The sequence below is a fragment of the Amblyraja radiata genome, chromosome 2 (genome assembly GCF_010909765.2).
Source record: "Amblyraja radiata isolate CabotCenter1 chromosome 2, sAmbRad1.1.pri, whole genome shotgun sequence".
Taxonomy (NCBI): Eukaryota; Metazoa; Chordata; class Chondrichthyes; order Rajiformes; family Rajidae; genus Amblyraja; species Amblyraja radiata.
In genome coordinates, this window is record NC_045957.1 from 91412629 (window position 1) to 91425420 (window position 12792).

At 38.3% G+C, this 12792-nt stretch overlaps 1 protein-coding gene across 7 annotated transcripts in view; it reads left to right on the forward strand.

Moving 5' to 3' along the window:
• The window catches only part of ezh2 (enhancer of zeste 2 polycomb repressive complex 2 subunit), a 53115-nt gene that overhangs the window by 27649 nt on the left and 12674 nt on the right, over positions 1–12792 (forward strand). For 6 of the 7 annotated variants that reach the window (XM_033050277.1, XM_033050310.1, XM_033050301.1 and 3 more), the window contains 7 exons: positions 276–439; positions 4101–4192; positions 5614–5854; positions 6915–7081; positions 7588–7682; positions 10973–11013; positions 11131–11256. In XM_033050277.1, the coding sequence (XP_032906168.1) occupies positions 276–439; positions 4101–4192; positions 5614–5854; positions 6915–7081; positions 7588–7682; positions 10973–11013; positions 11131–11256 (926 nt within the window). The remainder of the gene's footprint in view (positions 1–275; positions 440–4100; positions 4193–5613; positions 5855–6914; positions 7082–7587; positions 7683–10972; positions 11014–11130; positions 11257–12792) is intronic. The other variant, XM_033050318.1, reaches the window with a different exon arrangement.

Consider the following 12792-nt stretch of genomic DNA (forward strand, 5'->3'; position numbering starts at 1 on the left):
GTAAATAATGGATTTCCCACTTGGATTTCAACACTTTTAAGTAGAGTTTGATGGTGTTCTTTGAAAAGTTATCCCCAAATAATGAATCATTGATATTATTGATTTTGCAGTGCATCTCTTTCGCAGAGGTAAATTAGTTAATTCTGTCATCTTTTCCACAGGGCGAATAGAAATATGTGAGAAGTTCTGATTTGTTACTGTTGTGAGGAATTCCATTAAAGGATAAAGTTTTACAATGTAGGCACTGGAACTTTATTTATTTTGTTATTTTTAAGGTACAAGGAACTGACTGAGCAGCAGCTTCCGGGAGCACTTCCTCCAGAGTGCACACCAAATATTGATGGGCCAAATGCGAAATCAGTTCAACGTGAACAGAGCTTGCACTCTTTCCATACTCTCTTCTGCAGACGTTGCTTCAAATATGATTGTTTCCTGCATCGTGAGTACAGTATTATCTTGTTGGCTGCAATCTGCATATTTAATCTCAATAAATATTGTATGTCCAATTATATCTGTAGCTATCGGAGCACATCGGATCTGAAATAGGTGTGGCACGAGTAAAATAAAGCACATTTGTTTGACTGGAAAATCGTACAGCACATTTGAATCTCGCAATCATACGTCTGCCAACTAGATTTCTCGAAAATGATCTGTGGGTATAACTGATGAATACAGGAAGCTGAGGGGGAAAGACAAGGAAAGTAAGATGACAAAGGAGTAAGAGGAGATAGTGAGTTAATGTTCAAAGGATATACAAATTTAAATGCAAGGATGGTAAAATAAAAGTTTGGGTGTATAATCCATGTCTGGAGGCAGAAGATATAGTTGGAATACTTAAATTTAGCACTGAAGATTCTGAAGAAGGGTTTCGGCCCGAAACATTGCCTATTTCCTTCGCTCCATAGATGCTGCTGCACCCGCTGAGTTTCTCTAGCACTTTTGTCTACCTTTGAACATTGAAAGGAAAAGGTATTAAAAAGGCATGCAATGCTTACATATACACATCCCCTAGTTTAGATGTGTTTCATCCTTTTTTTGCCAAAGTGGTTCAGTTGGAGGTTGCAAAAGGGCTTGTCACATTCTTCCAGTCCTCCTTGGATCTATAGGAGGTAATAGCAATTATATTATCTTTCTTCAAAAAGGGATTGCCAGTTATCTAAAGGCTAGAGAGTTTAAATTCTAATGTAGGAGGCTTTTAAAAGGAATAATCAGGAAAACTGTTAGTAGGCAATCTTGGATATTTGAGTTGATAAAGGAAAATTAATGCTTCACTATCCCTTTTGTTGCCTCATCAAAATAAATCAAAGGCTGTTCATGAGAGGAATGCAGTAATTTAGTTGCATTGGATTTTCAGAAATTGTTTGATACAGTGAGTGACAACTTAGGTAGGAAATTGGCTTGAAGGCGAAAAGGAGAGAAATGTAAATTGTTGCCCAAGGCTTCTGCTGATATCTTTTTTACTTCCATTGCTTACATCAGTTGGATGCAGTGGACTAGGTAAAATGTTCTATATTTGTGAGAGACACAACGTTTTAAAGTGGATATCAGTGAAGGCAATAGAAATGGACTGCAAGGTGATGCTGGCATACTAAATGGACAGATTTCCAGTTAAAATTTAAACATAAAGCAAAGTGAAACATTTTGGTAGGAAAAAAAATCAAATGTTGGAATTCTAAAGGATGTCAGGAACGGAGGTATGTAAATATATGCATACATTTCTGAAATGTTGAGCGTTAGAAAAAATGGCTAGTAAAATATATAGGATCCTGTAATTTGTAAATGGAGTACATAGAATTTATGCTGAGCCTACACAAAAAATGATTGGATCGTAACTGAAGTAGTCCATTACATTGTGGTCACTTGTATTTTAGGAAGGATGTTAAAGTCCCAAAATAGGTTTAGAAGAGATTTGTTATGATCATACCAGGAATGAGGGATTCCAGCAATAAAGTTAAACCTGATTTGCTGCAAGTGTTTGCCTTGGAGTTCTGAAGGTAGAGAAAATATATCAGAAGTGTACAGATTATGATTGGCTTAGAGTAAATTGAGTGCCCAGGATCAAGAATATGGCTAAAATCTTGGGCAAAAAGTTACAAAGTGGGTCTTTTGTCCAGAATTGTTACGATACAGAACTAATTGCCTGCAGGATTGTTGGAATTTAATCAAATAACTTTCAAAAGGCGAGTAGAGGCAAATGCTTAAGAATGAATAATTTGCAACGCTATGGAGAGAAAGCAGGGGAATTATACTTGATGATCAAAATGTTGCCCTATACTATTAGAATTCTAAGATTACCACCTCTCTCATCTGCTGAATTAGTAATCCACCATGTTGAGTGAAGGTAAGGCAAATAAGGTACAGGCTGTAGGACTTCAGCTACTTGAACCACTGGGATCACTTCTGGGGCAGAGTTGACCTATTCAAGATGAACTGGTTGCATCTGAACCAGAGGCGGTGGTGAAGTTTGTTAGTATGAGATAATTTAAACTAGTCTGGTTGGACAGTGGGGTGCAGAGTAGTAATGTATCAAATGAGAAAGTTGAAGCAAATTCAGTGGGCAACCCAGTTGAGGGCAGAAAAGAAGGCTGATACACCAAATTGTATTAACTTTAATGCAGGGATTCCCAACCTTTTTTGTCCCCTTTACCCCTGGCAACTTTAATAGCACATAACAATGTTATTTTACTTATTTATGAACAACTAATGATGAACCAAACGCGGTCTGTCAATGAGAAAAAATATGTACAAATCCAGAATCAACAAATTTACCCACTGGGTAGGCGAAATTTACTGGGGGTACATTTATCCCAGGTTGGGAACCCTTGTTTGAATACAAGAACCCCCATGGGTAAGGCAGATTAATGGATTGGCACATGGGATTTTAATATAACAGTTGTAACGGAAACATGGTTGAAGGATGCACAGAAGGATACACATGGCGGCTCACTGCTTCAGGATGCTAATGCTTCCAGCATGACAGAGGAGGTTGAGGCATTATTTATTACGGCGAAATTTCAACAGTAGAGGACATCCAGGGGGGTTATGTTCAGTAAGGGTGTATGGGTAGACATGGAAATAAAAATGGAGTATCATTTTTATGGGATTATGCTATGGTCCCCCAGTAGGCAGGGGGAATTTGAAGATCAGATACATGAGGAAATCACAAATAGGTGTAGGTGTAATACGTTTGTAATAGTGGACTGGAAGTACCTTAGTGCTCAGGATTTAGATGGGGCAAAATTTAAGTTCTCTGAAGCAATATGTAGAGATTCTTCCTCTTCTTAGGAAATGAGATTGGACAATTGGTTGATATGCCAGTGGGATAGCACTTTGGGACTAGTGACCATAATTTTATTTGTTTTAAATTAAACTAGACTAAGTGGGACCCATTGGGTCCCAGCTTCACATGGAGGGTTGGTCCCCCAATGCCATATTCCACCTCTCCACCAATTCCAACACAGACACTCACTCACTCGCTATATATGACAGTAAACTTTCTTGAATCTACTCCACTGTGGGGCTTCCGCAGTCAGCGGCACTTCCGCAATCAGCGTGACCTCAGCACTCACCGGAAATTACGCAATCAGCGACACCTGTCCATTAAGCGGAAGTCACAAAATGAGCGGAACTTGTGGACTAAACACAGTCGGACCTAATAAAGCATTTATTCCTTCCAAACACAGCCGGACCTAATAAAGCATTTATTCCTTCCAAACACAGTCGGACCTAATAAAGCATTTATTCCTTCCAAATCAGTCTGACCTAATAAAGCATTTATTCCTTCCAAACACAGTCGGACTTAATAAAGCATTTATTCCTTCCAAACAGTCGGACCTAATAAAGCATTTATTCCTTCCAAACACAGTCGGACCCAATAAAAAAAATTCAATTTCAAGAACAGTACTTAAGGGACTCGAGGGACTTAAAGGCACTTGACAAATGACAAAAGACTGTTGAGGCATTATACGGCTTATTCTTGCAATTTTAAACAGTCTCTGCTAGAAAGATAAATATTCATTTGTTATCTCTATTGAAGTTTTGATATAAACTTGTTTTAATGAATGTTCAAGAAATTTATGGTGATTATCTTTCTGATCCAGCTTTTCATGCTACTCCTAATACATATAAACGAAAAACTCCTGAGACCAGAGCAGAGACAGAACAATGTGGACCAGATTGTTGTTTGTTTCTGGTGAGAAGTTTTTTGCATCCACTTTTCTATCTTGTGGTTTTAAAATGCTGAGGGAAGCTATAATAATTTGTGCATTGTGGTTCCTATTATGGTCCTAATTTATGAAGTTTATGCTTTGAGCAGCACCTGAGCTGTTTGAGGACTAAGCTAATTTCAGTACATTACTGAGATGTTAACTTTTTGATGTATTAAACTGATAGTGTCCTCTCTGTTGAGAGAGTGCAAAAATCCTATGGCATAACTTTCACGAAAAGGAGTGTATTATCCACAATGTTTTGGTGAATACCTATGCAATGGTCAGTGTTACTTAAATATTACTGGAACACTACAGCATTATTTGGGAGATTGCTATTGATAAATAGCTCTCATGTTTTGTGCATTATAACTGAGTACTCTTCAAAGGTTTATTGGCTGTAAAGTGTCTTGAAACAAATGTGAAAGTCTGTCCTTTTTAAAAGAATATTTTAATTTCACAACTTCAAGATTCTCCTAGATTGAAGTAAAAGTTAGACGTGATATAGGGAAGTTCACCAGCATATTAAAATTACTGACCAATTGTAATCTAAGGAAAAATCCATGAGGACTAGCACCAAAAATACATGCCATGATAATGGAATCTAAATAACCCTGTTGTTTCACAATATTCTTGGTCGCTACATGAGGACATCTAGATTTTCCAGACTCACCGTGGTCCTGTTTTTTGTGATCCATACAATGGCCATCGCGAGTTCTACAGATAGAAACATAGAAATTAGGTGCAGGAGTAGGCCATTCGGCCCTTCGAGCCTGCACCGCCATTCAATATGATCATGGCTGATCATCCAACTCAGTATCCCGTACCTGCCTTCTCTCCATACCCTCTGATCCCCTTAGCCACAAGGGCCACATCTAACTCCCTCTTAAATATAGCTAATGAACTGGCCTCGACTACCCTCTGTGGCAGGGAGTTCCAGAGATTCACCACTCTCTGTGTGAAAAAAGTTCTTCTCATCTCGGTTTTAAAGGATTTCCCCCTTATCCTTAAGCTGTGACCCCTTGTCCTGGACTTCCCCAACATCGGGAGCAATCTTCCTGCATCTAGCCTGTCCAACCCCTTAAGAATTTTGTAAGTTTCTATAAGATCCCCTCTCAATCTCCTAAATTCTAGAGAGTATAAACCAAGTCTATCCAGCCTTTCTTCATAAGACAGTCCTGACATCCCAGGAATCAGTCTGGTGAACCTTCTCTGCACTCCCTCTATGGCAATAATGTCCTTCCTCAGATGAAAAATTATCGTCATCTCTAACATTATGCGTAATTAGCAGCATCTGTTAGATAATATAAAAGCACTTTATAAATGCAATATTTTTTTCCAAAGTGCACCATACTACACCCTTGGTGAATTACACAATCATAATTTGTAATACGATTATGTTATTTAGGATGGAGCAAAAGATTTTGCAGTGGCTTTAACAGCCGAGCGTATAAAAACACCACCAAAACGTCCAGGTGGCCGTCGCAGAGGACGCCATGCAAACGGCACAAGCCGACCCAGCACTCCAACAATAAACACGTCTGAGGCTAAGGATACAGATAGTGACAGAGAGGCTGGGACAGATACTGGTGGTGAGATAAATGACAAAGATGATGAGGACAAAAAGGATGATACCACAAGCTCTTCTGGTAAGAGAAATTGAATTAAATTTGATTAATTTTTTTAAATGACATTGATACAAGATTTTGGAGAGATTTGAACTCCTTGCTGGGATGAAAGCCAGTGTAACTTAGTGAGCATTGGGGTGATCAGTAAAAAAAAAATGGTGCTTGTTAAAATACAGATAGCAAAGTTGCATGAAGTGATTAACAAAATGTAAAATACGAATTGTCAAATGTTTAAGGTTTCAGCAGAAGATAATGTAATTACTGTGGATGCAATCACCTTCAAAGATATCTATACAGTAACTCATTAAACTTTCATTTGTTTTCAAGCAAAAAGCAGCTTCCTAACTATGATAAGAATATCCATATCCTTATTGGTTGTGATGTTGTAATGACTTTAGTTAAGCATTTAGATGTGTGTGACATGTTTCTTGTCACCTTGTCTGTTTTGCTGTACAAGTCAATTGGCTGCTATGTTGACAGATCAGCCTGCATTTAGGTTTTGATATTTTTGCAGCCAAATCTTGAATTTAATCCCCAATTCTCCCTTAGTTAAATGGGGATACTTTATTCAATATATATTTGCCCTTGTTGCTTGTTGCTGGGCAATATCCTCTGTATTTCTATGATGTCTGATATTTTAAACAAAATTTACAACTTCTTTGGCCATGGTGTAACCTTCTGCGGCACATGGCCTTCCAGGTTAGCAAAGCTGCCATTACATCGTCGATGGGGCATTCTCTGCAGCACGGAGTCTTCTGAATAAGCACCGCACCATTGCTGGCTTCCTTCCGATGGAAACTTGAGTGTTCAGACGTTGTAGAAATTGCAAACTAGGGACTGAGTATAGAACAATTTACGTAAATTTGAGTTTACGCAAGTCGTCTATTGCATAAATTGGGGAGTGTCTGTATCTCCCTTCAAAATGAATGGCAGTTAATTAGGTCCGTGGCATAGTAAAGAATAAAAGTATATAAACATTTGTTTGAATATACAAAGGTGTGTGTGTGTATATCTTTTCATTTTAGTCTGATAATTTTTCAATCCATGCCCTTTTGCTAATTATAGACTATTATTCATGCAGAGGCAAACTCCAGATGTCAAACTCCTGTTAAGATGAAGCTCACTTCTGAACTTTCTGATGTGGAATGGAGTGGAGCTGAAGCCTCGCTGTTCAGAGTTCTGCATGGCACTTACTACAATAACTTCTGTGCTATAGCCAAGTTGTTAGGCACCAAAACATGCGGACAGGTGAAATACAGTATATTGCAATATTAATCAGTATGAGATTCTTTTGGTGAAACAGATGAGTGATTTATCTTGTGCTTGTTGGAAAGAAAATCCCTGAAAATTAGTAATCAAAGTAAATTGCATGTATTTTGTGAAATGCAGAAATTTGAGTAATTCAGTTGTGATTACAATCCAATAATGGATATGAATGATTTTTAAATGACTTGCTATTTTTGTCCATTTACAATAAGGATATTTAGTGGACTGAGAGGTGTTGACTTTCAACACCGAACACTATTCAAAAAATATTGTCTTAATTAAATTGAAGCATATTTTCAAAAATAGCTATTTTCAATGTCTTTCTAATTTGAGAAAATGTCATTGGTTTCCGAGTTATGATTTTGATTCAGCATCATCTGTAACAATCTTGTGTTTTTGCCATCATATTTGTACATTTAGGAATAAATGACAAAAGCATAGTTTAGATTGTATATTCATGTGTTAAAATCAGTTATTGTCTAATTTAGGTATATGAGTTTGCAGTGAAGGAATCTAATATTATTGCTCGTGTTCCTGCGGAAGATGCTGATACGCCTCCCAGAAAAAAGAAGAGAAAGCATCGGTAAGGATCATTTTTGTTATGCGTCTTAATCTTTAAATTAACATCAGGATAACATGAATTGCTTGTTACCTGCTAAATTAAACCTATCGGGTTAGGAGGCACAGGCCGGAGAATGGGGTTGAGAGGAAATAGTTGTTCAGCCATGATTGAATGGCAAGTAGATTTGATGAGCCGAATGGCCTAATTCTCGTAGAACATTTACAATTATAGACTCTGAAAATTTCATTTTCTATAATTTAATTTGTGGAGCATCAAGATAACGGTCATGGATTGGCTTAATGATCGAAAGACCCTTTCCCCCCCCCCCCCCCCCCCCCCCTAAACATATCCTTCTATTAAGCGTTTCTCTTATGTGCTGAAGACTCGGCAAGATATGATTCTATATTTTGGCCAGGAGACCAATAATTGTCATTTTGCTTACTCGCTGTGAATCTATTTAAACCAATGGGTCAGGAGGAGACTGTCATCTATTCCAATGTGTTTCTTAGAATGCAACACTCTGGCATTTGCAAATTTAGCAGAAAATCAAAAATCTGCGCAAGGATGTTTTAAATTAAGATGCTGTATCTGAACATGAGTGTTCAATGTCCGTCACTGCCAGTCAATGGTGCATCCTCATCATTTATAATTTCTTGGTTGAGGCAGAAGCATGGATCCCAATATATGTTATGATATGTCAAAATTAACAACCACAATTGCTATATTTTTTTTGTTCAATGAAAATCTCTAAATCATGCAAAGCAACATTTTAAAAACTCCTAATCCAGTGACTAATTTCTTCCCTCATTTTGGAGAAACTATCCCTCAATGGGTTGCCTTTCATTCAATTCAAAGATTTTTATTTGCTCCTCTTTAAACAAACTAGTTCATGCAAGAGTTATTTTTTTGTTATCTGTCCATTCCCTCTGCTTTGTATATTCTTCCACCCTAATCTCATCAGGTTAGCTCGTCCTCTTGGACAAAGCCTTCATTTACATTCCCATATTCCACTCATCAGTGCTCTCTTCCCCCTCGAATGCTCTCATATTCTTTGAGCAGTTCATATTCTTTGAACAGTTCTTGGGGATTTCCGCTTGCTGCTGTTTTGTATATTGCTGTATGCTAGTCTTGAGAGTTCCCAACTACACAGTGGTCATTAAAATATGTAGCTAAATGTTGTATGACATTTCTGGAGAGGTAATCCAAGAATGAAGTCAGTTTTCATTTTCATTATGTGAAAATATGCTCTGAATGCTGACTACCCCTTCAATGCTGGAAAATTGGCAAACATTTATCTGTCACAATATTCATGGTGCTGCCTCAGCAATCAAGCTTTTGACAAGAGAAAATTTGAATATGTGATTATCCACCATTCTCACAGTAAAGATTCAAAAACAAATTAGCATCAATAGGCAACATCAATTGTCATATTCCCAATGTTTCCTTTTATAGCTGGGATCATTTGCAAGATTCAAGCGTAGGAGATTACCATAATCCTTATAACCATACACTGGCTCAGGTGGACTTGGTTCTCAGACCCATTAAATGTTGAGTGTTGGCCAACCTTAAACAGGACCTATGGTTCTAGACTCTCCCACCAGTGGAAACATCCTTTCCACATCCACTCTATCTATGGTTTTCATTATTCTTTAAGTTTCAACGAGGTCCCCCCTCAATGTTCTAAACTCCACCAGGTATAGGCCCAGTGCTGTCAAACGCTCATCATATGCTAACCCACTCATTCCTGGAATCATTCTTGTGAACCTCTGGACCCTTTCCAGAGCCAGCACATCTTTCCTCGAATATGGGGCCCAAATTTGCTCACGGTACTCCAATTGCAGCCTGGCCAGCTGCAATTGGCACCTCTGATTTCTGGATTCTCTCTGCATTTAGAAAATAATCTATGCCTTTATTCTTATTACCAAATGCATGACTCTGCACTTTGCTATACTAAACTTCATCTGCCACTTCTCTGCTCACTCTCCTAACCGGTCCAAATCCTTCTGCAGGTTCCTTGCTTCCTCTACACTGCCTGCCCCTCCACCTATTTTAGCATAATCTGCAAACTTGGTCACAAAGTCTTCTATCCCATTATCCAAATCATTAATATACAAAGTGAAGAGAAGCAGCCCCAGTACCGACCCTTGCGGAACTCCACGAGACGCTGGCAACCAACATGATAAAGCGCCTTTTATCGCGACTCTGCCTTCTACCATCCAGCCAACCCTCTATCCATGCAAGTATCTTCCATTTAATACCATGGGCTCTCATCTTCCCTAACAGCCAGACGTGTGGCACCTTATCGAAGGCCTTCTGAAAATCTAGGTAGACAACATCTGCAGCCTCCCCTGTCTGTCCTGCTATTAATTTCCTCAAAGAACTCCAGCAGATTCGTCAGGCAAGATCTTGATCAAAACCATGCTGACTGCGGTCTATTTTATCGTGAACTTCTAAGTACTGCATAACCTCATTCTTTTTTAATTCACTCTAAAATCTTACCAACCACCGAAGTCAGGCTAACCAGCCTATAGTTTCTGTTCTTCTGCTATGCTCCCTTGTACAGCGGGGTGATATTTGCGATTTTCCAATCTTCAGGAACCACTCCTAACTCTAGTGATTCTTGAAATATCACAGCTAATGCCTCCACAATCTCTGAGGCCACATCCTTCAGAACCCTGGGGCGCAGTTGATCTGGGCCAGGTGACGTATCCACCCTCTGACCTTTCAGATTTCCTAGCACCTTCCCCTTGGTAATCGCCACTCCACTAACTTCCACCCCCTGACTCTAGGATTCCAGACACACTGCTGGTGTCTTCCATTGTGAAGACTGATGCAAAAAATGTATTCAATTCCTCTGCTATTTCTTGATTTCCTGTTATCACGTCTCCTGCATCATTCTCCGGCGGCCCAACATTCACTCTTGCCTCTTTTTTACTCTTTACATATCCGTAGAAACTCTTGCTGTCCTCTTTTATATTATTAGCTAGCTTGCATTTTTCATCTTTTCTCTCCGTATTGTTTCTCTCCGTATTACCCGTACTTCATTAATTTCCAGACACCAAAGGACTGAATTTTGTTTCAGCTGACCATTTCCTGGAAGCATTTTGTCAATGTTATAGTGCCTTAGTTATGTGTGAATAATCCAAAAGGCACTTGGGAATATGGAAAATTACTTTTCATTTTGGTAAAAACTTGATATTTTAACATTTACTCATTCCACATGGCAGAATCTAACAAAATGGTTGGCAGCATTTATTGTATTGTGTTTTATAATATGTTAGCACCTAAACATGATTTTCTACATATTTCAGGTTGTGGGCAGCACACTGTAGGAAAATACAACTGAAAAAAGGTTAGTCATCTAATTTGACTTTATTAAAACGTATGATTTTCTCTATAAAAAGACCCAAAGCAATCTGCATTTTTCCTTGCCAGTTTGCTGATTCCCTTTTTTGGTTGTTTTACCTAGATGGTTCATCCAATCATGTTTACAACTACCAGCCTTGTGATCACCCACGTCAGCCCTGTGACAGCTCTTGTCCTTGTGTCATGGCTCAAAACTTCTGTGAAAAGTTCTGTCAGTGCAGCTCTGAATGTAAGTATAATAAATAGCAATAACATCATTTTGGAGGGTAGTTTAATGTTTTTTTTAACTAAATCCCTCTTTCCTGTGTATTTTTTGAACATGGCTAGCAATGACCATGACTAGGCAAAATGATGTTATGACTATTATTATCAATCTGTATAGCATTATTCAAATTAATATCCTTCAGGGCATGGCAATTTTCATTATTGCACCACCTCTTTAAGTGACCTTATGGTGGTTGATTTTGATTTTATTTCTAAAGTGCCTAAGGCTGTGCCAATTTCTAAAACATTGACATTTTGTAATTTGCAATATCATGCCTATATTGAACTCTTCACTGCAGGAGCCAACTGATTTGACCAGCTGTTCAGACATCTGTATTTGTTGCAGAGACCAAAGATGGTATTGTACAATAACACTCATCAGATGACTGACAAATGCAGTAATGCCAATTGTGTTCAAACAGCTGATCAAATCAGCTTTAGCACATGGACTTGAAAGGGGGAAAACACAACAGTTTATTTCCATTGTCATTGCTGAAGTGGCAGCTGAAGTGGAGTTCTCTTAAATAAAAAAAAATAAAAAAATAAAAAAAGATAATTTAGTCATTGATCATGTTCGATTAATGTGATCTGTTACTAATCTGACTCCATTATCTAGGATTTGGTGTAGGTCAGAAAGTCTTTGGAGCTCCTCCTCAAAGGGCAGAGCCTTTGACTAGTTTAAGACTGAGAGAGGTACATATTTGAAAAGCAAGTAGACTTAAACGTCACTGGGGTTGGAAGAGAGTATGACAGTGAGGTTACAATTGGATCAGCTCCAATCTTAGTGAATGGAGACCTGGCTTGAGAGGTCTGGGTGGCCATCTGAATATCCACCTTTAATCTTAAATTTTTTTTAAATACACATTTGTGGGATGGGCAGGACTTGGCATGGGTCAAGATAGTTGTAATGGAATTTAATCATGTCTATGAGCAGCATCTAATATTATTGTGCTTATAATATTAATGGGTGCACACCTTTAACAGCAGATGTATCATGCATATAATGTTCCTTTCAGAATATAATCTTCAGCCACATAGACAGATTTTCTATTTTATTTAAATACGAAATGTCCAATCCAAAGATTTTCAAACTTTGCTTACGGTCACCTTCTAAACTTCCATTCCCTCGCCACACCAGTTTAGAAATCTATGGTCTGAGGTGGGGTTTTCCTCTGACTTTGTCAAATGTTGTGTTGCTGACTTGGAGCCTCAAATTTCCAACCATTTTAATCCATGCATTTCTTCTAGCAAACAGGATAAATTGTCATAATCTGCTTACTTAAAACTTTGACCCTTAGTAGACACTGTTCCTTCTTGAGAAGGTCATGAAACAGATTGTCCCAAAATTGATGACTGCCTGTACCTGCGCTGCGTTATTTTTATCATCAAGGCCCAGGCACAGTCTGCATCATGGTTTTTTTGGCATGGGCTATCCACAGCAGAATTATATTTTACAGTTAGTGAGCATCCCAAACTCACTAGTAATAATGTTAGCATGGTT